General features: G+C 39.7%; 2 protein-coding genes and 1 long non-coding RNA gene across 3 annotated transcripts; all 3 read right to left on the bottom strand.

Annotated features, from left to right (window-relative positions):
- Positions 1-3,489: 3,489 nt before the first annotated feature.
- On the bottom strand, positions 3,490-12,973 carry znfx1 (zinc finger, NFX1-type containing 1; the record flags this gene model as incomplete). The annotated part of the gene is made up of 13 exons (XM_056751053.1): positions 3,490-6,604; positions 6,926-7,021; positions 7,109-7,219; positions 7,414-7,714; positions 8,024-8,163; positions 8,569-8,804; positions 8,933-9,035; positions 9,471-9,614; positions 9,830-9,978; positions 10,484-10,606; positions 10,811-11,049; positions 11,282-11,568; positions 11,687-12,973. Coding segments are annotated over 13 exons (5,667 nt in total), but the record flags the coding sequence as incomplete, so codon positions are not given.
- Positions 12,974-13,055: 82 nt separating this feature from the next.
- LOC130425236 (uncharacterized) lies at positions 13,056-16,140 on the bottom strand. The gene is made up of 3 exons (XR_008907046.1): positions 15,987-16,140; positions 13,225-13,299; positions 13,056-13,137 (listed from the first exon to the last, which is right to left on the bottom strand). It is a non-coding gene; the product is annotated as an uncharacterized LOC130425236 (long non-coding RNA).
- A 929-nt stretch (positions 16,141-17,069) lies between these two features.
- LOC130425325 (probable ATP-dependent RNA helicase DDX27) lies at positions 17,070-24,561 on the bottom strand. The gene is made up of 21 exons (XM_056751581.1): positions 24,345-24,561; positions 23,638-23,787; positions 23,465-23,524; positions 23,216-23,381; positions 22,927-22,976; positions 22,719-22,802; positions 22,502-22,607; positions 21,458-21,631; positions 21,158-21,308; positions 20,972-21,071; positions 20,746-20,887; positions 20,479-20,632; positions 20,286-20,367; positions 19,853-20,030; positions 19,660-19,766; positions 19,475-19,571; positions 19,033-19,124; positions 18,388-18,508; positions 18,196-18,292; positions 18,023-18,094; positions 17,070-17,845 (listed from the first exon to the last, which is right to left on the bottom strand). Exons 1-21 carry the CDS (start codon positions 24,426-24,428, stop codon positions 17,830-17,832), a joined length of 2,283 nt encoding a protein of 760 aa, XP_056607559.1. The 5' UTR covers positions 24,429-24,561; the 3' UTR covers positions 17,070-17,829.
- Between the last annotated feature and the right edge of the window lie 1,780 nt (positions 24,562-26,341).

The following is a 26,341-nucleotide window of genomic DNA, read 5'->3' as shown; positions in this document are numbered from 1 at the left end:
TCTTCTTGAATTGCTCCGTCTTTCATAAGACACTCCAAGACTCAACTTCTATGATTATACCTTGTTGCCCAAGCGCACAACCTCCTTCTGAACATGAATATGTGAGTCTTCAAAGGACACATAATCCAACATTAATTAAAGTGGCTGTATTGCAGGGCACATAAGTATCTGGATATAAACTAATGCTGTTGAAATGAGCACATCACACGCACGCACGCACAGTCGCACACACACAGATTGAATGCAAGAGAGCTTTCAGTCGACTTTATGGCAAAGCCATAACCCCAGCAGATCTATATTTACACTTCCTCCCGCGCATTATTTCACGACAACATAAGGCCAGTCACCACAGGGCCAATGAAATTTTAATCAGGCAGGCCGACTTGATAAATGTAAAGGAAAAACAGCCACAGATATCATTCTTATCAAAAGCACACTGATGACTGATGCTTATAGTGGGAACAACGTGTGCTTACTGAATAGACAAACCAAGAATCTCGCAAATGAGATCTCATAATTATCTCAATCGTTTGACCCGGACAGCAGGGAGTTTAATAGAGAGACTTTTAAGACACCTGCTTCTCAAATGTTTCTCTCGAGGGCCGAGACCTCACGTCTCTCTTCTTCTGGGTCTCGGAATGTGATTCACCAGGATTCCAAGAAACCTATCTGTATTTTTATTTTTAAATAAAAATTGAGCCAACATAAAAATGAGGCAACCTGATGCATTAAGACTTTTGTGTTGACTCAACGCTTATTATTGAATGCTTCAAAGTAATGATTCTTTGTTTAGCCAACTTAAATCTGTTTGTAATTGTTATTCTGTAATTGTGTTATTTTTCTAATAAATATATTATTGTCACACCAATATTACTGTTGTTTGGGCAATTCATATATTTCTGTTGTGAGGATGAAAAATGCCAAATTAGCCAAACGAAATATTCCAAGTATTCTTTAAGTAGTGTTAAATATGAAAATAAACAAATGTATTTGTCTTTTACCACAATTGTAAATGTTTTCTGCCTCAAACAGACCTATAAATTGATCAAATAAACGTTTAAAGACTTACAGCTCAACATTGAACACACAAATCTCAACCATGGTAACAATTAAAAACCATCATTCATTAAAAGAACTCTTAACTCAACCGATAACAAACAGTAACAACGATATTAAAGCATAAATTAAGACAGCGAGAACTAAAACACTAATCTTTAAAAGAAAAACTAATAAGAAACACAGAATTGAACATGCTGCAATGCATCTTGGGGACTTTCAAACTCTTGCAATATTGCTTGTTCAGAATACTCTGTTTTGTAAATTGGGCAAACCTTCTGACGCATTTGGCCCAAGACTTGAGAAACTGAGTCCAGTCTACAAAATAATCTTTCTTAGAAACATCTTGAGGCTCATTTTGTTCAGAATATGCAAAACAATCATTTGACTTCTTTAACTAAAATTGCTTTGTTCAAGTTACTCGTTTATCTTTGTAGGGAGAACGTTTTGCAAGTTTTATTAAATGTAAAAATAACATGACATTTATTTTATGCCAATAGATTTTTTACTTGCATGTTATAAATGCTTAATATATGTATTTATTTATTATGTATTTGCAAAAAAGGCTGTCAGACTGAAATGTGTTATGTTGGTTTTGCATATTATTATTGCATATTTCTTAAATGGTTCACATGTTTGCTAACATTTATAACTCTTAACATTTTTTTACAAGTTTGGTGTTTTGAAGTTGTGAATGAATACTTCACAAGGTATCCACTTTTATTTAAAGTGCACTTTCACTGGCTGTTAATACATCTAAATATATGATTCACATCAGCGATGTATCCTTGTGTGCAAGCATTCTGTTTCTACAAAAAATTAATGTTTTCTGGTTTTTAGTTTTTCAGTCTCCCGTCTGACAGATTCATTCACAAAGAACATCAAGATAATAATGAATCTGCTTTCGATTCAAATAAATAATGAATAAATACTGTTACAGTTACCGCTGTATTGTACATGACAATGACTACAATTACATGTGTACCATAAAGCGGTTCTGACAATAACCAAATGATAGGCTAATATGATAATATTAACAATAATTCTTCACCCTTTTAAAATGTTGCCAGAAGTGCTGAAATGGTTACAAAGTCTCCTCTTAGCCTCCAAATTATGAGTCTGATTTATTGACAAAAAAGAGAAAAGCTGAGTTGAATATAAGTTTGATTGGCATTATTTATTTAATAAAAACAATTTCAAAGTCAATGGGGACCGATGTTTACTTACCAACATTTTTAAAATATCTTCTTTCATGTTGTGTAGAAGAAAGTCGTACAGGATTTAGTATATGATCAGACAGTTTTCATTTTTGGGTGAACTTTCCCTTCAAGAAGGTGAGTAAATGTTCATTTCTTTAGAACGTTCTTCAACGTGCAACATACAATACCATGTGAAGAACATGTTGAGAGAAGTGTTGTGTCAAATCTCCTTCACTCCTTCCTTTCTTTCCCCCATATATTGCTATAAAACTGCCGGACATAAATACCATAAAAAATTTATTCTACTTTCCCTTTACTAGCTCCCATCCTGACACAACAGTTTTTTGTGGTTGTTCTCTCCGCTCTATATTTTCAGTCCTGTAAGTGCCGAGTCTGCACTCGAGTTATGTTATGACAAGACGACATTCATCACATAATGAACTAATGTAAACTGCAGGAAAACGCTCTGAACAGAAGCCATCTCAGCATCTCACGGACCGCTGAAGAGAATCTACAGTCTGGATTCTGCTCTGGTCATATTTTATTAATAACTAGCTATGTGTGCGGAGGATAAACCTGCAGAACATGCCCTTCCATGCCACCTCATGACAGAATGTTTACATGGATCAATGTGACTCTTCTTAGAGTGCAAAACTACAGACGTTCTTATTGGAAGCCCAGACGTACAGTATATTGAGAGCTTCAGAGTTGATCTCCAGCACAGAGCGTGTTGTTAAACAGTACACTCCTGCCCCCTAATGGTAGAGAGGCAATAGTACAAATATAAAAGGTTAAAGTAGTTGTATATATAAAAACAGTAAGCCATAAGGCACAAAAGTTTAGCAGTATTGTAAATACACTGATGGTTAAGGCCTGCTTACAACCCTTTAAGCCATCGATGTGTTCACAATACAACATGACCATAAGTTCTTAAAGGGATAGTTCACCCAAAAATAAAAATCTTGTAATTTTCTTGTGTTGTTGAAATATGACCATTCTTCGCAAGAGAAGATATTTTGAGAAACTTCTTATTGGTTTTGTGTTAACACAATGCAGGTCAATGGAGGTCAATGTTGTTGGTTTATCGACATCCTTCAAAATATCTTTTGTGTTCTTCAAAAGAATGAAAGTCTCACAGGCGTGGAATGACATGAGTGAATGATCAAATATTTTTCTTTTTTGCGTGACCTATCCCTTTATTGCTTTTAGAAATTGGAAAATTTTAGGACAAAAATATATAGTATTCTTTATTTGTTAGTACAGTAAGTCAATAGTTAGTCTCTAAGTGCTTACAGTTATATAGACAGTACCATGTGAATAGGTGTTCAACATCATATCAGTTGCTATATTGTGTATTTCAGCATGCTTTAATGGAATAAGCATTAAAATAGATCTGTTTAACCGAGTTCATTTAATAGAAGGCAATATGTTCCTCTAACAACAAAAACATGTGCTTTATATTATCACAATGACAACATTAACAACAGCTTTAAAATTCATGAATTTCTCATCATAGCCCAGCGCTAACCTCCAGTAAATCAAATGCTCTTGGCATTTTTCTAACATTTAATTTAAGGCATGCTCAGCAGAAAAGGGAAAGTGCTCTCCGTACTTGATTATACATGTGCTCTGAATGATCACAATCACAACTTTAAAAACCGCAGCCTGAAAAATAATGATTGGAAAGTGCTACTGCTAAGTGCTTACCATGAGTAAAAACAAGCATTGTTGACGAAAAAAATCCACTTACTTGCCAAAATACCTGTCATTTTTCTAACATTTCATTTACAGCATGTCCTGGACAAAAGGAAACTGTCTCCATACCGGATTAAAACAACATTTCATGATTTTTGGTTAAAACAATAAGCACAATCAGATCACACCTGCAGAGAAAACAATCACATGAGATTTTGTAGGTCAAAATTTGCCATGTTGGCAGTGTCTGACCAGGCCGCATAGTCAGCTCCATCCATCTCAGACGCAAGAGCATTTCCTTGAGCCAAACTATGATTAGCTCCTCCAATAGTGACCTTACATTCTGGACATGTGCTTTGTTCCATAGCGCCTCCACAGTCACCAATGGCATACACGTGACCGTTGGGACATTTGTACCAGTTGCCTTTATTCAAACCAATGGCTTTGACAATCATCAATCTCTCATCATCTGTGATGCCTAGACCACTTCGTGGTAGTCTGGGGTCGATCTCTACAAACATCATCTTCACTGTAAGTTCTAGACCCTCAGAGAAGGGCAGCATGTCCTCCAGGATCTCTCGTAACTGTCTGATCTCTTTGTTGAGCCCAACTCCCAGATCCTTGAACTGAGACATCTGACAACGGGCATTGAGCTCAGCCAGATGGGAGAGTCTCCTAAACTCACGTTCAAGATCGGAAACCTGCTGGTTTGAAAACCTTTGGTTTGGATGCAGAAGAAATTTCAAGCACTCGCCAATTCTCCTTGAGAACATGTCGCTGTTGTCTGGCAATGAACATTCTTTCTGCATCTTTACCAGCTTTGCAAACTTCTCAAGGAAGGTCATCAAGTTCTCAAGTTCCCACAGGCGCTGGAGTGAAAGGTCAGTCGTGTCAAGCCATTGTCTAACCATGGCATACTCTTCAGGAAGGTACTGTATCAGATGAGTCTTTCCAGCCAGTTCCAAGCTGAGGTCATCCTGTTGTTGCCTGATAAGCGCTGGGACACCGTTTATCTTCTCCTTGACCATCTCAATGGCTGCCAGGCTACGGTTGATGTGAGTGCCATACCTCAGGTTTCTACGGATTGGAGTACGACACCTAGGACAATTCTTAAGCTTGATGGCCCTTTGATCCAGGTTAGCCTCTTGGTCTTCGTCAAGATTTATGTAACGGTCCATTCCTTCAGACTCAAACAGATGATTGCAGTCTTCAAGTTGAATGAAACATGCATCCGGTTCGTCCTCCGTGCCAAAGAAGATTTCCGTAACTTCATCTGCATGGCAAACGCGACACTTGTCAGGACAAAGGTCTCCACACAGACCAATGCATCCATGTCCACAGGGCAAGGTTTTGTTACAGGGAACAGAGCAAGGGGGTCGGTCACATGGTTCATGACACAGCTTGGTACAGCAGTGGTGTGGGCACTGCCATGCACAGGGTTCTTTGCATGGGGTACAAGGGACACCGCAAGGCTTCTTGCAAATGCTGTGGACACAGCGGTTCTCGCATGGAAAGGAACAGGGTGGACAATCTCTTACGCAGGGCTCCTTACACTCGTGAGAACAAACGATGATACGTTGGCATTTATATGCACAACCTTTGTGTAAGCGACCTTGATAACATTCATGGCAAAGCCCTGGGCAGGGATGCCCACATTTCAGGGTAGTGCCACATTTAGTTTTGCACCGTGGCACCCTATTGGGATCTCTGGAAATTGAGCATTGCTCATTCTGGGTGTGGCCACATTTCTGCTCCACGGGAACTTTCACCGTGCACCGAGTTGTGCAAGATTCCCCGCACTTTGCTTTGCAGGGGTGACCGCATGTCAGGGTCTTTTGGCACGGCTCTTGACACACAAAGGTCATAGGTTCTTTGTGGCAGGGCACTTTCTGCATGTGCAGACAAGATGGTATCATCTTTTCTATGGGTACCTGACATTTGCCGCAGTCCTGATAACAGCGGAGTGGACATGGGTGTCCGAGTTCACACAGCACCTTTGTGCAGTTCTTGTTGCACTGGTACTTCTTATGCTCAGCGTCATAAGGGTGGCACATACGTGTGCACACGTGGCCACAGTCCAGACGATACTGGCAGGGCTGATCGCAGCCACCCTCAGGGGCACTCTTGAAATCTTCGGCACAGGCAACTTGGGCTTGTTTATCTGGATGGTTAAGACAACTCAGTGTTAAAGCACGACCCACTTGACCACTCTCTCTCAGAGTGTGAAGGATGTTGCTCCACAGCGGAACCGACCCCAGCATGTCCATGTTCCCAATACAATAGAGAGCCATCTTTGCACGAGAGAGTGCCACACAAACGCGATTTGGAATGCTCAGGAAACCGACCCTCTTTTCGAGGTTGCTGCGAACGAGGGACAATATGACAATGTCATTCTCTTCCCCTTGATATTTGTCGACTACGTGGACCTTGACGCCAGAAAACTGAAGAGCGGTCATGTACCTTCTCAGGCAGTAGAGCTGCCCGGTGTATGTGGTAAGAATGGTGATCTGTGAGGGCTTGTATTCTTGACACAGCAAATACCGGCAAAGGGCGACCACAAATTGAGCCTCGTGAGGGTTCTGGTGGCTTCGGCCATCTTTGATCTCCTCTTCAAGATGACGATGATCCACAAAGAAGAGGTTCGTCATGATCCCCTGCAGATCACATGTTGTCAGTTTCGAGAAGCAACAAATGACTTCACACATGCAGGTCATTTCAATGTTCAGTGTGTGTAAATAGTAGGGCTGTAACTTTACATGTATTTGTACTGAAGCATACAAATGATGTCATTTAACAATATTTTGGCAAAGAATTGTTTTATTTATTGGACAAGTTCTATGTATTATTTTCTTTTTCTTTATGTCATGCTTTATTTAAACCAAGCCTGCATTTTAAATAAAACCCAGGTAAGTACTGAACCGTAAATTTTGTGTACCGATCTACACCATCTAGTCAATAAATTTTAAGTTCCTTACCTTAATGTTGTCATACTCCAGGACAGAGGGGTGATTTTCCAGTTCGGAGTAGATGTGAGGGGTCAAAAGTCTGGCGATGCTCGGCCTCATGCGATGCTAGGAAAACACACCCGGAGGATAGAAAATAAGCAATTTTTTGTGATAAAGTTCAACGGATGATGTGATTAGGGTACATAAACTAACCTGGTAGTTGAGACGCTCGAATGGGAAACCCACTTTGATCAGCCTCTCAAACATAGACACCTCTAAATTGAAGTTCCTGGCAAGATCGTACACAGTCGCACTAGGTCTCAGCTATGCAGAAATAAATGCAAAAAGATGTCTGGTGAGACACACGAGCACCATACTGCAAGTTTAACTAAATAATTGTTGATAAATCCTTAAAACTGCAGTGTGTGATTGTTGATGTGCAGAACTGTCAAAAGCATTTAGCGGGGCCAAAAAACTGGTGGCCCTGATTTTCTACAGATTTCCATTCCTCTGATTACCTGTTGGTGATCTCCGATCAGTATGAGATGCTGACAGGTTGAACTGAGCGTGGTGATGGTATGAGCCTCCATCACCTCCGCAGCCTCCTCCACCACCACCAGTCGTGGTTTCAGCTCCTGCAGAGCTTGTCTGTATTTAGCTGCTCCTGTGGTCGTCATGCCGATGACCCGAGCCTCCTGAAGGACGCAAAGGTCCTCACGAAGGCGAATTTCATTGAGCCGCTCGGCTGCCTCCTGATACGTCTGCTCGGCTTGGAGAGCCTTGGTACGGAGGTCAATGCGATAGCGCAAAACCCAGAGACTAAAGGAGAAGAGATGAGAGTTGGAATCTGATACACTGTAGATGGCTTTTATTGGACACCTGTCAGACTAATTAAAACCATAATAACCATAACTAGACAATAAATACAATTAAAAAAATTCAGATTGGAACAATTTAGTTTTTTGTAGTATATTCTAAAACCCATAAATAAATTCATTTTTTTCTACAGATTAAGATGTCACCTGCTGAGTGAAGATCCAGTGAGGAATCAGTGGTTGTATACTCCCCTCTAGTGGATGAAGTGTGTCTGCGCTACAATGTGTGTGTGTGTGTTTATGAGTCTATTACCGATACAATCTCCATCGGTCTTTCAGACAGAAGTTCCACACATTGGTTTCATTCTTCTCCTCTCCCTCACTCATAACTGAAGACTTCATCAGTTCATGTTTGACCGTTTGCTTCATTTTCTTCTTCTGGTGTTTTTGAAACTACAAGTACACACATTAACAGGATTACAACACACATCTTTAACCAATAAAAGTTTATCAATTGCAGCATAAAAGGGCTAGTTCACCCCAAAATTAAAATTCTGTCATCATTACCTCTCATCCCCAATATTTTGCCATAGTAAATAAATACTATAGGAGTCAATCGGGGATGAGATCTGTTTTGTGTCTGACATTCTTCCAAATATCTTCCTTTGTGTTTAGCAGAACAAATACATTTATTCAGATATGGGACAATCTGAGGGCGAGTAAATAATTACAGAATTTTCTATTTTGGGTAAACTATCCCTTTAACTCACATAACTTAGATGACATCACCAGGTTAAAATACAAGAACACATGCACCAACCAATAAACCACAAGTGCATACTATTAAAAGACCAATACCTGGAAACCCTCATCATCAGCTGCAGTCTCAATGTGCTCTGTATCATTGACGCTCATGGACAACATGAGTTCAGCCATAGCATCAACCTCGGAATCTTCTTTCCTCTGATTCTTAGGTCCATTTCCTTCCCGGTGCTCGGCATCCACCAGGATTCTCTCAGCCTGGATCAGATCGGCCTGTTCGTCAATCTCTAAAAGTTCCTCCTCCTCTTGCGCTTCATCTGAATCTGCTGCCTCTGAGAGAGAGATTTCACACAATTTATAACTCAACGTAAACTTATATCCAGTTTAGACATACACACACTACACAGTTTTAATCATGTAAACAGAGAGATTGGTTTTGTTGTGGTCATTATGGTCTTACCCGCCCCACCAGCTCGCTGTGGTCTCGGTTGGAACATCGAGAATCCGAGGCCCAGCCATTCTGTTATGAATGAAGACTTCTTCCTCTGAAACCCATCCCATGTCTACAGCACAAGCATAGAAAAGCGTTAAAGGACTTTACTTTATCATTTAAATTGTTTAAATAAACAACAGTCCATAAGAATCTTTAAGAATCGTCTGAAAACGCATCTCTTCTGTAAACACCTGACGGAGCTCTTTTCTACTCTTTCAGAAAAAAATTGTTTACAGCTTAGCTCTATTTACTGTGGTAGGCTATATGAGACTAGTTTTTGATTCCACTTATGCTTTTTGTTGTCCTAATATTGTTCCAATTGCTTACACTGTTTACCTCATCTGTAAGTTGCTTTGGATAAGTGTCTGCTAAATGACTAAATGTAAATGTATGTTAAAGAAATGCACTTCACAATGAAAGTCTTTTCTTTTTAACATCAGAGAATACAGAACGACCAAAATATACAAGAACATTCTGGGCAGTAGTGAATTGACACTAGACTGACCGGCTGTAGAGACAGAGTTTCCCAATGAAGAGCTGAGATGTACTTCATCAGAAAATCTTCTTTCAGGACCCCACTCAAGATACATTTCAGCTGGGCGGACTGTCGCTTTAAGAGCCCCTCTGCATCCTTCATCTGAGTATAGATCTGAGGACAAAACAAGTTAGTAAAATTATTATATAATACAAACAGACCTTAATATAACTATTCATCTTTCAATACAACTACTACATCATAAAACAGAAATAAACTAGATTGTGAAAAAGAGTCAATTCCTTTTTTACAACGTAGATTACAAAAGGTAACGAAAATATAGAAAACTATCAATTTTAGAGGAGTCGTGTGATTTATAGAGGGCTGACCTCGTGGTGGGCTCTCCTAAGGTGGGACGGCAAATTTTTGCGGAAGTTTGCGGCTCTGGTGAGTTCCCTCAAAGCGAAAGGCTTCAGAACCTCACTGTTACTCCGACCTCCAACTCTTACAATGCCCTCTTTTAAAAAGCCATGAATGCCTGGGACAAAAATAATGAACATGTCAGTTTATAGATAACAGATTGAAAAATACGGGTATTAGTGGCAGAGTGTATATTGTGATTTTGTAAAACGATTTGATCGTTTGGTAACATAAAACTAAGACAGGCTCATTGAGCACATCAATCAGGGTCAGTGTCTGAATTTACAAGATAAACAATTTATTTATGCTCATTTTAAAGCATATGGGGAAGTTAATGTGAATTCTTTCTAACATTTCTCTGATTACAGATCAAAATGATCTTATCTTATAATAATGCTGTATTTACATTAAGCGGAATGGTCTGGTGTACAGGAAATGTCTGTTTGACATCATCACATGTAAAGTACATCAAGTAACCTGCAAACTTATATTTGAAACAGAGAGGGCGATAGAGAGCAAGAAGCTGTGGATTTCATCGGGCATTCATTATTCTGTTTTAATATGGCCAACAGATTAAAAAAGCAAGTGAAATATTGCAAAAAGCACCGAAGTTTGTGCTGTACCTTCAAGAAACTGGTCCAGAGCGTGATTGGTATAGCAGACCACCAGCATCGGCCGTCCACTTGACCAGGCTTGATGGTTGTCTAATAAAGCCCGAGCAATCTTCAGTCCAACATATGTCTTCCCTTTAAAGTAGAAAACAAACAGAATATCTTCCATTGCACTTTTATTGACACCATGATTTACAATAGAGATTAAACTATAGATTCAATCTTTTTGCGATCTACAGTAGACAGGATCCATTTAACGGGGTGACTTGACCGTACTATAGGTAACTGTATTATGTTGTTCTTTCCACAAATGCTTACGCAACAGACTCTCCGTCTTACCTGTGCCTGGTGGTCCCTGAATAATTGTTAGTTCATGGGTAAGGGCTAGATTTAGTGCTCGAAGCTGACTTTCATCAAGACCCATTTTCCGCTCATCAGGCCAGGCCTCTGGGATAAGAGGGTTGAAGGGGGCGATCTTATCCTGTCCTTCACCCACAATGTTAGACAGATCGTACTTCCTTCCCTCAATCCGAAGGTAAGCTGGCGGATAAACCTCTGTACTGCATTCCACTATGTACCTGAGATGACAAACATAGGTATATAACTACTCTAATCTATTACTTTAAAACCACCGTTCCTAAAATATACAGTACAGTCATCAGTGGAGCCCAGTAAGCATCATACATTAGTCCAACTTTAAACAAACCTAAAGTTTAAACCCTTGACTTGTACCTATCTTGCACATTTGTGCGACAAACATCAAGCACACATTGAATCACATCACTCATATAGAGATGTATTGAGGTGTACCTTTGAAAGGGAAGCTCATTCTCATTTTGCTCCTGGAGACCTTCAAGGACATATCGGTAGGCCTCAAAATAAGCGGTGGTCTCCACCATCAGAAAAGAGTGTGAGGGCTCAACCCTGGCCAGACTGGGTCTGCTGTCGGAGGTAAAACAGATATCCACCCTTCCCTCCTTCAGTAGTTTAGGATCCCGATTGTTCACAACAGCAAAAAGGAAAGTTTCAAAGTTGTCCATGGAGAGACAGACAAGGGATCCATAAAGCAGCCGTTTCGAATTTTCCCACCGGACAAACTGTAAGGGAAGATAAGAATTACTGTACAACAAAACAAGGAACAATAATTGGAATCCAAGACCTTTGAAGTCAACAATTTCAAGAAGACACCACAGAACCATAGCAATGCAGTCTTACCTGAAGAGGTCGTGGGTCAAACTGCACTGTGTAGGCGATGCCTGTTGACGTGCAGAGTGGCACAACCATTCGTGTGTCTTTGTAGATTCTGATGTCATCAAAACGCTTGTTCTTCAGTGGTGCACCACCAATGTTCTCATCACGCTGGCTTCTCAGAAGATCCCGAATTCCCTCCCGCAGCGGCCTCACAAAATCTTCACGGAGAAGACGGAAATGTGTGTCAAGATAGATGCGAGCGCTAGGGAACCTCTGAGTTATTATGTTGGGCCTCAGGAAAGGATTGTGGTCTAGGTGGAACTCTTCAAGGGTTGGATAGATGCTCATGGTCTTATAGTCTTCCTCTCCAGGTGGAGCGTCCTCATTGGCTGCTAGAAAAGAGTACTTATCTGACCGTAAGGTTCCCTCTCTTGACTTCTCCTGAAGGTGGTCCACCAAACCTTGGACCCTGTCCAAGCCTTCGTCAATGCTGTTGGGAATATCTACGCCAGAGGCACGTAACTGATTGACGGCTGGTTTCAGAAGATTCACCAACATGGAGACCGATTGGACAGAGCTATATGGGAACATGTTGAGAACATCGGTGAGGAGACTGATGATGTTGCTCAAATGCTGGGGATACTCCTGCCTGCGAGCTGGAATGTTTTCAGACATTATTCCGGTCACATAGTACGGAAGGATGTTACGGAAAAATGCAGAGCTCTTAACCATGTTGGCTAAATGCAGCACGATCTTGCGGTCATTTCTAGCCTGAAAAGCTTTGCAGAGAACCTCACAGACTACCTGAATCAATTTGTTGCTCATCGTCCTGTCGTCGAGCAGATTCTTGAGTCCCAAACTAGATGAAAGAGAGATGGCCACCTCAGAAGGTTCTTTATCCAACAGCCCTTCAAATGTTTTGAACCCTATTCTGCGTACCTCAGGGGCGCCATCTCTTCCTCTCTCATGCCCACCTCTACCTCTAGGTTCAGATGTTCTACCACTGGCGTGTTGGTTACTCCTGTCTGGAGCGTTCAGAGGGTCTTGGAAAAGATATGGGAACAGTTTTTGGCCCGAAATATGTTCTCTTCTGTCTCCTCTGCCTCGTCCACTACAACTTCTACTTCGCCCTCCCTGCTCAGCTTCTGTGCCCCATTTCGCTGTTCCACTGTCTTCTCCTCCCATTTGTGATCTGCTCCCATCCCGTCGCCCCCCTCCTCTGCCTCGTCCTCCTCCACGACCATCCCCTCTCCATCCACTATCCCCCCGTCCACCTCCTCTCCATCCCCTGTCCCCCCGTCCACCTCCTCTCCATCCCCTGTCCCCCCGCCCACCTCCTCTCCATCCACCGTCCCCCCGCCCACCTCCTCTACATCCACCGTCCCCCTGACCCCCTCCTCTTCCTCCACTTTCCCCCCACCCACCTCCTCGATTAGATGACCCATTCTCTTGTCTTCGACCAGTCTGAGAAGAATCTGTTAAAGAAAATTAATTTGTGTGAGATGAGTACTGACAGAATCAGAGGAAATGGAAAGAGCATCAGAAGGAAACAGAACAAGCACCTCTTCGTTGCTGGACCCCTCCTCTTCCTGTCTGTTCTCCTCCTCTGCTTGAATTAAACATTTTTAAACAGATATCTGTAGGGAGAAATCATTTTGTGTTAAAAATCACTGCACATATGTATTGTTTTAAGATGCCATGCCTCCAAATACTATTTGACCAATTAAGGCACACTACAAATCTATAAATGTCGCTCAAACCGTTCCTAGGTCAACATAGTTTTTTTTAACTATTTCTGGAGGGAACTTTAGTTCATTTCCATTCAGAGGGAAATGATAGGCAAATAAGAAGGATGTAGATGCACCTAACCCTAAAGTTCACATATACTGATACAAATTTATCTCTGACATCTTGAAATTCAGTGCCAGGGTAAACAAGATCTCACAGCTGATGAAATCGGGAAGGCTCTGAATGTCATTGCATTAAATATAAAAAGCGGATGTAAAACCAACAATTATGAAAACAAACACTACTAGAGCATTTCTTGGAATTATATGTGCTCCAAACATTTCAAAGTCATTTAGTTTCTCTAACATTTTAAGTCTCTTAGAAACAACACATGTATTTACACGTAGACTGATTTTTTTTTACGTCTAGAGACTATTGGGTTTGGGAAAATATAAACAGAGGAATAAATACATTCTCTAAGCGAATATTTTTCAAGTTCTGACTAAAAATGTTACATAAATAACATTGGGATTGCACATAATCTTAAATATTATTCCATTTAAAAAAATACAATTGTTGCTGTTCATTGAAATAGTTTCTGTTATTAAATTCATTTTAAAAATTTGTATAAAATTTGAATGTATATTTACCCCAAAACTGAAAACTCTTTAGATTTTTTAAATTGAAAGAAGCACCCTTATAAGCCTCTGTTAACTTCCATTGTAGGCCTATAAACACAAAACCACTGAGACTTCTCCCACATCAAAGAGTCACTTATAGAGTTTAAACCAAATGAGGGGTGGCAAACCAGAAACACGTCTTTTTAAGTGAACTGTCTCTTTAAGGAGGTTGCCTAACGCCAAAACCTGGTGAGGACCAATGAGTCAAGACCCAAGAGAATGACTACTACTCAGGGAGGGACTAACCCACGGGCCTACCGGGCACGTTCCCAGGGTACTAGACCAACAGGGAGCCCTGGCAAGTGCAATATGTGTATATTTTTCATTTATTTTATTTTCTCAATAAAGTTTCGCTGAATACTGCGGAATAACGGGATTATTTTTGCAGTAGCGAATAAATCAAATAAATAATTATTATACAGTACATTTGCGCGCTGTTGAGAGGCACATCTATAGGCGAGTAAAAAAACGGTGTAATACAAACGTGCATAAGTCACATGTATAAGACAGAAGAAGGCAAAATGAGTTTAAAACCACAGAAATGTGTCTAAGACATCTCAGTTCGCAGTCTTTAATGGCGATTGAATGCAGTCTTGTGAGACAGCTTGATTTGGATCACGTTGTGGAGGAGTTTTCTCTCAGGAAATCACGAAAGATTCCTCTCAGCTAAATTAAAAAAAAACTTTTTATTAAGGTGAATGCTTAATAAAATCCTTAAAAATTTTTTTTTTCAAGGTGATTGATATTGCTTGATTTGTAATGACTGTTAAATGTCCTCTTAATGCAGAAATGTAAATTACGCAATGCGTAGGGTACATTTATTCACGCGTAATGTGAGTTGGAGAGGTCAGACGCTTTTTAAGGTGTCGAGTACTGCGAAATACAAATATACCAATATGTGTTGTTTTTGTGCATTTTAACACAGAAGACGTTTTTCTATTCTGCTGAACTACTTTTATATAGATTTTCTATGTAGGCACGCTCTTAACGGACGTGTTGTGCTCGTGTCTCGCGCCGTTTGCAGCTGTCAAGTTTAAACAATTTCAATTTTTTGCTACGTCAGTTCCACAGCAGCTGACCAATCAGAAGACCCCGAAGGCGGGACAAGTGTCGTGAGCATTTGTTTATAAGAGCAGATTGGCATATGTCAATTTCCATCATCAAAAGAGTGCCACGAGACCCTCGCCGTTTGCGCTGCGCTTTTTCAAACCATTCCTGAGCGCTGTGTCTCAAGTCCTGTGTATTTGGGCACAGGTGCAACACTGTTCTCGTAAAATACGTGATGCCAGGGGGGCTTCGAAACGTCCGTGCCCATGCCACATCAAAGTCATAATCCTGCTACAACTGTAGTCAAAAACAAGCGTGAAGGTATTAAAGCCGAGTATATTCAAAGCAAATGTACGCCCTCGTACATACACTATATACTGTACACACACAAACATACATTCAAGTTTGACATGTACTACACAGGTAGGCCTACAAGCACCACACAACCACAGTGTCCTTAATAATGCATGAGGTTATTCAAATGGATCTGATGCATTATCAGATCGAGCTATCCGTTTAATTCTCCATAAACGATGTACATATTGTACCGAATAAAAAGCCCGTTTTGCTGATGTTTATACAACCTATTAATATATAGTCACATATCTATAACACGCTTTAGTTTTATCGCGATTCTCTCAATGTACGATTATTTATTTACATGAAAACAACCGGAGCCAGTTTTGCGTTATTTCTATACGTACACATTTAAGATAACACTGAATTATAGCGTACATTAAATTACCATTACGTAGGCTGATACCGGAAATGACTCGACATGTCAAAAATAAACTTTTATTGCGGAAAAACGGCTAAATGACAGTGAAATAAGAAGGTTTATTTAAATACAGTATTTATTTAATACTCACGGGGTTATATCGCGTGTTGAATGAGCGAGTCACTGATCCCTGCAGGTGTTTAAATGTCTCCGTTGGTTTCGTTTCTCGTGTGAGGGATCAGATGGTTTCATTGTGTCAGAACCGAAAGCGACCGATAGGAAAAAACAACAACCGGAAACTTCAAGCGGTGTCGCGGCAGCCCGGAGAACGGCAAGTGGGAGGAGCTTAGGCCCCAAGTAGGCTGGACTTTCACGCAGTGATGGCAGGAAGGAGAGATAGAAATGAAAACACTTTTTTATCGTAGTTTTTGTTTTGTTTTATCACAAATGCATCAAATGAATATAGAAGAAAACGAAACGGGTTTTTTTAATGGGCAAAGCACGTTTTAGTCCACCGGAAGTTCAATGCAATGTGAAGTTACGGGCATAATAAGAGTTTCAACAAATAAACACTCAGCAACGCAAATGTCTTTACATTGATACAAAAAATAATAATTATGCGTGTCTGAAGCTGTAATGGGTCCTTAATAAAGTGACAATCGAGAACGATGGCCTTCTCTGAGTCAACCAATAGTACAACACAATAAACCAATCAAAATCCTCTGGTTTGGACAGCCCTCTTGCTGCATAAGTCCCACCCACTTGCGGTTGACCCGCCCATCTGCACCTCGTCCCTTAACACTGCTTACCCATGCAAATACAAAAATACATGGGAAGAATCCTGGTATTTATCATGACAATAAAGTATTCTTTAATATTACAGTGAAAACATGTCTGCAATAAATAAGTTTGCTTTAACATGAATGCAATTCACAGCTTAGCCTATATATATTTATATATTTCAGCATTTACTATAGTAAAAAGCACTACATTGTAGAATACTGTATATTTATTTTTTTATGTACTTTTTTACCAATGCCTAACAATTTATTTCCTTACTACTTTCCAAAATGACAAACGTATTATAAAATATAAAAGTTATCAATAAAATTAATTATGCACAATTAACTAATATGAACAAATTAGAATTTGCATTAACAACAATAAAGATGAATGAATGAGGCCTTATTGTAGTGTCACTATTTAAGTAATATGAAAAACACATTTCTCATGATAAGAATGAATAGGCGTTTAATCTGTTGTGCACAAACACACCCAAGGTCTTGCAGAAGCAAGCAGTTGTCTTATCTAGTTTTGATAATAAATAACTCAACAAAGGCTCACATTCAGGGTCTTCAGGGTTGTTTAACAGTTGTGTTTTGTTGGGGACCCACATAATGTGTGTACCGTGCCAGGCGACTGGAGACCGGTGCAACAAATTATTATTCTAACATCAGCCCTTATGTGAATACAATTTATGAACACTGCAAAAGTGTATTTCTATACATTTCAGTTCAAAATAAAAATATTGCTTTCTTTACAAATCATCTGAATGGCAAAATGCACTTTATATCTTTTCATGATCATGAGAATGTTTCAGAGAAAATCTGAGGAACAAATCAAATATTACCTTTACAAATGAGATCAATTGTCAATTGTTTGTGAATTGTTTAGAGGAAAAAATGTACAATAACCTGGTGGCATTTTAACATGGGTTAAGTAGACTTTATATCTACTGTATCTACTGAATGACTTGTTTAATCTTCAACTTATTTTAGATAAACGTTTGTTTTGTTGCATAAACACTGTGGTTTTTAGCTGGTCATTTTAATTCAACAAATCATATTTGGTAACTCGGTGAACTTAATTCTGACATGTTACAATGACATCCTGATGGAAAAAAACAGTATCAGAATTGACTGTTTACAGTTTTTATTCCAAAGGTTTATGTTGGGTTAGGAAAGCTGCTGTTTCTTTATACATCAGTTGGTGCTTCACTTTCTTCTGAATCTGAAATATAAACAAATGACACAAAATAAAACAAAAACAAAATATATGTTTTATAAATGAAAATTTTTTAAATTGCTAAAAACAAAAAACATGTATTTTTGCCCAAATGTTGATAAAGATGTTGTGCCGTTTTTTAAAACACGAAGCCATGAATAAACAAAGAAATCAAAATCTTACTTGGCTTTGGATTTGAAGCGCCCACCCTTCTTGTTCGGAATGCCGAGTCGCTTTCTGTCTTCAAATGAAGGTCTAGACAAAATAAACCATCATCATTAGACAACAACACAAAGTTCTTTAGAAATTCTAAAGTTCTCACGAAATTCCCTTCGTAAAATATCAAGAGAACAAACCCGGCTCTGTACTGCTTCAGCGCCTTCTTGCTGGTGTTTGTGAGCTCCTTGTCAAACACAGACTTCTTCCCAGATTTGTTTTTGATTTGTTTTGTAGCTAAAAACAAAACAGTAAAACTGTTCAATTCAAATACCATTTTGTGAAACAGACGATTGTGATGTTTGGTTAAGCTACTGTCGGGATGGGCTGACCTTTCTTGACCGGCTCGTCTTCAGGAATGGCTCTCGCTCGCTTCGGTTTGCGGTCGCGTTTGGCTGTCCGTTCGGCGTACATCTGAGACTTCAGCATCTCAAACTGAGCTCTTTCTTCAGACTGGTGCACACACAACCACAATTAAAACTTTTTCAAGGCAATGTACAAAACAAAAACAATTCATAAGTTATGCAAGCGTAATTTAAGATCAAATTTTGCATATGATACCGTGGAGGAAATTTTCATTCGTTATGCTTTCTGCAAACTAATGTAAGATGCATTTACTGTAACATACACAAGCATGAGATTGTTAGTGCCTGGTACAGAGTTTTGATTTATTTATTTCATGTAGGCCTATGTGAGGTTTAGGTAGAGGTCAAAGAGAAAACGGTCTTGTCAAATGAATAATGTCTTCTGTTATTAAGAAGGAAGGATGTGCATGGCCTTGAAGCTGTGGATAAGACTGAAAGATAGTACGGGGTGATGTAAACGAGACTGATGATTGGTGGAGAAAGGAGAAGTAGGGGTGTGAGAATGGAATGCAAAGCAATAAAATGTTTTCAAAGACAAATCTCATCTCTCAGAAAAGTATCCACAACAGATACGTAGAGCTTCTGATCGTGTTTCAATTCATGTAATCATACCGTGAGCACTTTCTTCTTGCCCTGTTTCAGGAACTGAGCACGTTTCTTTTTGCCTCTCAACGCCAGATCAAAATCCTGCAATGCTTTTGACACTATCAAGAAAGAACATGAGCAACATGTAAAAAAACACTCAGATAATTAAATGTTTAATCAATGATTACACTTTTTTATTAATGCTGAGAACTGATAGCGGGTCAACGAAATTGACCAAACAGAATTAAGTATTCACAGCTGGTGGGGTATAAGTAAGAGATAATGTAATCAAACACGACGTGGAAGCAAAGAACTCCACGACATGCATTAAAATCCTTTAATGCACGGCTAGCCATGGATTATTCCACTTATACCATAGTTATTTACCTACAGTGTCATTTCTGCCAATGAGAATCCAGTATTCAAACGGCCCTGGTATAATTATAAATAAATTCTCTAGTGTACTCACTTCGATCTTTTTTGCGCTCATCACGTGTTTGGAACCACGTCCGGGGAGCCTGTGAATCATCCGTCTTCTCTGTTAACTGCTTCTGAGCGGAGCTGATCTGAACACAGATGGACAGGACAGTTATTATAGAAATGATGTGACTTCCAACTTACATAAAACGCATAACATATCGATTGGTAACAAACCTGTGCTTCAGAGCGTGTCATTTCCTTCTCCTCCTTCTCCAACTGCAACACGGCGTACACGTCCTTCTCCAGCTTCTCGATGAGATCACGAAACTTCAAAATGACCTCTGTTATTTACACAAACACACACAGTTGGTTTATGACGTCATATCTGAATCTTGTTAGAGATGACACAGACGTAAAGTGTTTGGACCTTGAGGAAGCACTCGAGCTTTGACCGGTGTTTTAGCTTTCTTCACGATGTCTTTAAGCATCTTTCGTTCCGTCTCGCCCACCAGAGACACAGAGCGACCCACCTTCCCTGCTCGAGCCGTTCGGCCGACCCGATGTACGTAATGCTTCACTGTGTTGGGCATGGTGAAGTTTATAACCTAAAAACACAAAACAAAAGTGTTACTGGATATTTGAAGAGTTTGGTTCCAAAAAGAGATTTGTTTTTTTATTGTGAATTCGAAATTAATATCAATCAAACTGCAGTTGGTTTGTTTTGATTAAAGCCATAATAAAAAAAGCTAATTAACACAACAAAAACATGATAACATTCTTGTTTATGTATAATGCTTCGTCATGTCTTAAAGTTCCTTAAAATAAAAAACTGAATGTAGTTTCAATTCTTTTAAACTTACAGTTTTAACCCCATCTATATCCAGACCTCGAGCAGCAACATCGGTTGCCACCAAAATATCGATCTGCTCATCCTTGAAACGCCTGAAACACAAAATGTATTCACTGTCAGATACAGCTAAATAAATGAGCTTTTACCATTTAAAAAAACTTGAAAATTAATCGAAAAAACTTTGAATGAATTGACAGAAGTACCTCAGACTCTCCAATCTTTGTGTCTGCGACAGGTTCCCGTGCAGCTCTCCGACCTTTAACCCCATCAGACCCAACAGGATGTGCATGCGATGAGCCTGTTTCTTAGTCTGCGTGAAGACCATCACATGGTCCTGAAACGTTCTGGTGAGGAGAGCTGTAGATATATACACGTTAATATCAACGTCGAATTAAAAACGATTATTTGATGACATGGACGCAAAACGTCTCTCGTACTAGCGGCGAGGGAAGAAGGAATCAACGCAGTACCTGCTACAATGGCCTCTCTATCGCCTTCTCTAGACTCTCTGACCCTGACAAACTCCTGTCTGAGATACGGCGCCACGTCTGTGTTACTGTTCACGAAGATTCTCACAGGCTGTTTCAACGACACCGAGGCCAAATCCTTCACCTGGAAGACAACAAGATATTCAGAATTCACGTCTGCGAGCTGCACTGGGACATAAAGCACATGTGAAGATCCGCCTAACGTTACCTCTTCACTCATGGTGGCGGAGAAGAGCATCGTCTGCCTCTGATATGAACACATCCGAATGATCTCCTTCATCTGCTCTTCAAAGTATTCGTCCAACATTCTGAGAGAAAGAGAAACAGAGGAGCGCTTTAGCAGAAGACATTTAAACCATCAGGAAGTGATGTCACAACGCAGAGCCTCTCGCACCTGTCGGCCTCATCCAGGATGAGGATTTCGATCTGGCTCAGCTCGAAAGACGGCGTGTTGTGCAAGTGGTCGATCAATCGTCCTGGTGTGGCGATAAGGACGTCAGGTCCCATCCGCAGTGCCGCCTCCTGAGACTTCAGATCCAACCCACCTGATAGAAGCAACTAAAGCGCTTACAAATCTAACAAACATCAACTTTCAAACTTAACAAAGTGGCGGATGGAATTGCAAACACAAAACAGTTGTAAATGTGAAGGGTCACACATCACAGACGAACAGCAAGACAAAAGATGCTCTTACCGACCGCCAGGCACGTGGTGACGCTGGTGAACTGAGCCAGCTGACGGGCTACAGAGTGCACCTGGATGCCCAACTCTCTGGTTGGCACTAAAACCAGCACACGGGTCACCTGGGTCTCTTTCGGTTTGTAGATCAGACGCTCAAGAACTGGCAACATAAACGCTGCTGTCTTACCTGTGAGAGAAAGAGAGAGTTAAACAAACCCTTGCATGACTGAAGTATAGCGTTTGACGTTTTTCTTTTAATTTGTCAAAACATAAACAACTAAGAGCAGACTAGTGGTTGGCGTAAATGACTCTACACTGCATTAATAGAATTAAACAAAAGATGCTTCAACTAATTAATAAATGCAAGTATACATTGAACATGGCATACAAAGTGATGAATGAATAAATACTTAAATGCAAAGAAGAGCTGTATTTTGATGTTCGTGACAGTTCATGATCACAGTGAAGTCAACAACGGTCACTTCTGTTTCCCGTTAATATGTGGGCTGAACGATTCATTGGGATTTAATGACTTTCATGTTATACCAAGCTTCTTTGTCAGTGTTTTACATCAAGATAATTATCACATGTTCATGCGTCAACTACTATCATCTTAAACCTGGCCTATGTTTTACGGTAAATCTGTCTAAAATTGCGTTGGTTACCATGATTTATTAATTTTCTTTATTAAATAATACAGAAGATAAGGTGCTTTAAAAATAATTGCATATTAAATCGCAATCAAAATATTGGTGAAAAAGAAAAGAAAATCGCAATTAGATTATTTTTCAAAATCGGTCAGCATAAAAAATAATGAATTCAACTTAAAATCAATATTTATTAATTCAATAAGCTAAAAGTATTTTATAACATACACAGTTTAACACTGGTAGACTGAAATATTTTGGACGCCATATATACAGCACGCACAACATGTTTTAGATATTTTATAAAAATCATATTTGGGTGGAGTGTCCCTTTAACAATAACAGTCATCATGAATCTGTGCAGACGGTGTGTGACTTTCATTAAACACAGAGAGATGTTTGATTCTCACCGGTTCCTGTGGCGGCACATGCGCAGATGTCTTTACCCATCAGCCCCACGGGTACACAGGCCTTCTGAATGGGAGTGGGCTGCTTAAAACTCATCGCTGTGATGGCCTGAACAAACAGAAAGAAAAAACACAATGAAACTCCATCAATCAGATCTTTGTGGCTCACGTTTGAAGCTCAATGTGTATTGATGTTTAAAGATCTTGTGTGCAGTCTCACCTTCAGTAACGGTCTGGAGAGATTCATATCCTGGAATGTGAGGTTCTCATCGTACTGAGATGCGTCTTCAAAGAACGTTTCAGGCTATAAGAGATATAAAGATGTAAATGACAGAATATATCGAAACATATTAAATAAAGTTTTAGAAGGAAACAGAATCCGTCTTATTAACACAATATCATCTTATGAAGACTGGTGTCACACTTACTGTATCTAAAGCTTTCTTTTTGCCTTTCTTGAGTTTTTCTTTCAAAGTGTCTAAAGAGAGAGAGAGACAGAGCGAGGATATTTAAGTTTGTAAACATTATTGTTTATGATTACAGATTGTATTGATCCAAAAATAATTTGTATATATGGTAAAAAATATGATTACTTAACCCAGTTTACAATGAAACAGAAACTGTAATGTTATGAAATCATTCTCAAGCAGACGACTCAAATATTAACATTTAAGAATGCATTCGCTCGCATCCGACATGTGTGATGTAAACACATACCAGCTTTCTTAAGGACCTCTTCATCACCGGATGAGAACTCGTCCTCCTCAACATCATCATCTCTATCCTCATCTTCATCATTTTCATTATTCTCTTCATCTTCATCTTCTTCTTTCTCTTCAGAAGCTACAGCTTGTGTTTTCTTATTGTCTTTCAGATTTTTCTCCTACACACACACACAGTCATGACTTTATATATTTCACACACTGAATTATAATCCCATTGAAAATAAATCCCACATGGTTTTACCTCGGTTTTACGTTTTTTCCGCACTTTCTCAATCTTTTCGTCCAGTGTAGTGGGGGCTTTCTTAAAAACCAAAGAGAAGGAGCAAAGTTTCAACATGAGCAACAGTGAACACGGATTTCTTTAGTTTTTAAAGATGAACTCGAATCTTGCGATAAGAGGTCAGAAGTCCTCACCCTCTTCTTCAGCTGAGCCATAACATCTGCCATGATCCAGTCATCACTGTACAGACCATCACGCTCTCCAAACTCAAAACCTGCATCGAAGTCTCCAGCGCCTCGACCCTTCAGAGCTCGCTTCTCTTTACTCAACACGATCGGCTCATCCTGCAGAGAAACACAATAAACCACACAACACTCAGTTGAATATTTCACATTAAACTGACATCCTACTATGACTATAACCAGGATTAGATCCATTAAATCCTTCTGTCAGAAAATGACTTCATCGGTTTGTCTATAGTGAGTTCACACTTAAAGCAAGAGACAGATCCAGTGATGGGTTTATTCAATGCTCGGTCTGACTTCAGAACTAGAAACAGTTATTATACCAAACATAGATCATAGAAATCCTGTGATAACTTTGAGATTGAAACATTAATCTGTCCTTGTGATGACAAAACAGATCCAACGAATGTACTCTAGAAGTCAGAATTTCAGTCACTCTCAGATAAAACACAAATCTAATCCTAATTGAACCTTTTAGGTGAAACACTGTAAAGAATACATTGTGGATTTGCAACGTATTATTATAAAAGACGTATAAACAAAACATGAAAGTAGTGCAGCTGTCTTAAAACACTGAAGTCTGTCACATGTTTCACACAAAAAAAACTTTATTTATGTAGATTCAGTTTATGATAGTGATTTATAAATACACTTACGGCGTCATTATCAGACGCTGAGTCTGATTCCTCTGGCACGTCATCATTATCGTCAAGAGTTCTGATCAGATCATCAAAAAACATGTTTGTCTTCACACATTAAAACCGCAGCAGAGTAATTTAAAGAAATCCTAAAGTGAAATAAAACAAAAACATGAACGCTGGTGCTCACAGAGACCTGACACACATGCACATACACACACGTGCGTAATGCGGAACTGCGTCATCAGCGGTTCTCTCACTCGACGGATGGAGCGTGTTAAGGTCACGGCGCCACCTAGAGGCGAGGAAGACGGTATGACCATAGTATAAAAACCAACTTCCTGTTCGGTGTTATCTGATAAAACAAACACGCTACTGAAGAGACCAATATATTCAAAACTGAACTATTAAACAGAAAATCCCCGGGCGCTTATATAAACTGACACTCCTAGCTACATAACAACTTGTTAATTATGTTGTGACTAAATAAAATACAAAAACCTGTTTAACAATCTTTAGTTCAGTCACCCTTTGTTTATGATTTGCAGAAATGTTCTTGGTCATTTTATCAGGAAGCTTCTTGGAGTCTCAAAAAATATTCAAGGTCACATCCCATGCAGATCTTGTCAGGTTTTTTGCATCAAAAATGCAAGTTTTCTGAGAATGAGTTAAAATAAAATCAATCATTTAACCATACGACTTTGATCAAATGGTTTGTAAGGTCAAGAGCAACATTAGACTCAGTGACCCAAAACTTTCATTTGCTAACCTAACCCACCAATGCTCAACTCAAAGAAGTAAAAAAACAGTTTCTTGTAATAAAATAACATGTCAAACTTCATCTTGGTTCAAATTTATCCAAATTAAAATCAATGGCAAATTATTGAAATTCTTAATGCACCTCTGTGGATTTCTGACTACATGAGATCTCATACAAGAGTCAAATCAGCACATCAGTCTCAGACAAAACACCAGAAGCATTTTAAAACAGTGTCCTCAAGACATTTTATTAAACAAAATATATACAAATTTAACTTGAAACTCGCAGCCAAGACTTCCTATACAAAGAAAACTTTCCAAACATCCATATCCAGTGAGAAGATTCAAGGTCTGGGTGGACACATTCCTAGAGGAGGTGGTCCTGGAAAACAAACAAACCATTAAATTATTTCACAAGAAAACAGAAATAAGTTGCCAGTCAAGAACCACCAATGGACATCAGTCCTGATTCATTCAAAATAGGTCTCACCTCTCATTCCAGGTGGCCTCATGCCTGGAGGAGGTCCCATCATACCTGCAGCAGAGAAAAAAACACCAGAACAAGAGTGAATAATTGCTCAAATAAAACTGGATCTCTGTGATTGACAAACAAGCCATGTGACACTGAGCTCAGCGTAATCCTGCTTCAAAAGTTTTCCTCATCAGGTTCAGAAAATGACATCATCACAGCAGCAGAATCAGCACAGCCATTTAAAAGCCACATCACCACAAACCAAAAAAGCCACGGTTACCTGGGGGAGGTGCTGCTCTGCCCATGGGTGGAGGGGGTCCACCTCTGCGTGGGGGGTACTGTGTGGGGGCACCAGCTATACTGGCACCTGCGGCGACAGCTCCGACTGTGCCTCTTCCCTGAGGGGTCATGACCTGAGAAAGCATGTGACAGGGTTTTCAATGACATTTTAGGCACAGTGACCTCAGGTACTACAAACTAGGACAGAGGAATGAAAAAACTGAACCCACCTGTTGTGATGGACCACCAACTCCTCTAACAGGCCCGGCCAGACCTGGACCTCCAGCAACTCCTGCCAAGGGTACGCTAGTTATAACGCCAGTCTGTAATGAGAAATGATCAGACGAGTAAGTGTTTGTTTAAAAAGTAAGACAATACAACAAGTACAATGATTCAGTGCAAACTCACATCTTTGGGTGGAGGACCTTCGTCGATGTGCTGCAACATCTTACTGCTCTTTCCGACCGTCTGAAAAACAAAAGAGAAGAGTGAGAATTAAAAACAA

This window comes from Triplophysa dalaica, chromosome 6 (assembly GCF_015846415.1).
Source record: "Triplophysa dalaica isolate WHDGS20190420 chromosome 6, ASM1584641v1, whole genome shotgun sequence".
NCBI classification, from domain to species: domain Eukaryota; kingdom Metazoa; phylum Chordata; class Actinopteri; order Cypriniformes; family Nemacheilidae; genus Triplophysa; species Triplophysa dalaica.
The sequence above is the reverse complement of the archived record's forward strand: the minus strand, read 5'-3'. Positions and strand labels throughout refer to the sequence as shown.

What these genes read in the sequence shown, in the direction of transcription:
- LOC130425325 (XM_056751581.1), bottom strand. Translation starts at nt 24,428, where the DNA reads ATGTTTTTTGATGATCTGATCAGAACTCTTGACGATAATGATGACGTG. An exon ending in ATCCTGGATGAGGCCGACAG is followed by an intron (nt 21,072 to 21,157) that starts GTGCGAGAGGCT and finishes TCTTTCTCTCAG; the next exon opens with AATGTTGGACGAATACTTTG. An exon ending in CCGCCACCATGAGTGAAGAG is followed by an intron (nt 20,888 to 20,971) that starts GTAACGTTAGGC and finishes GTTGTCTTCCAG; the next exon opens with GTGAAGGATTTGGCCTCGGT.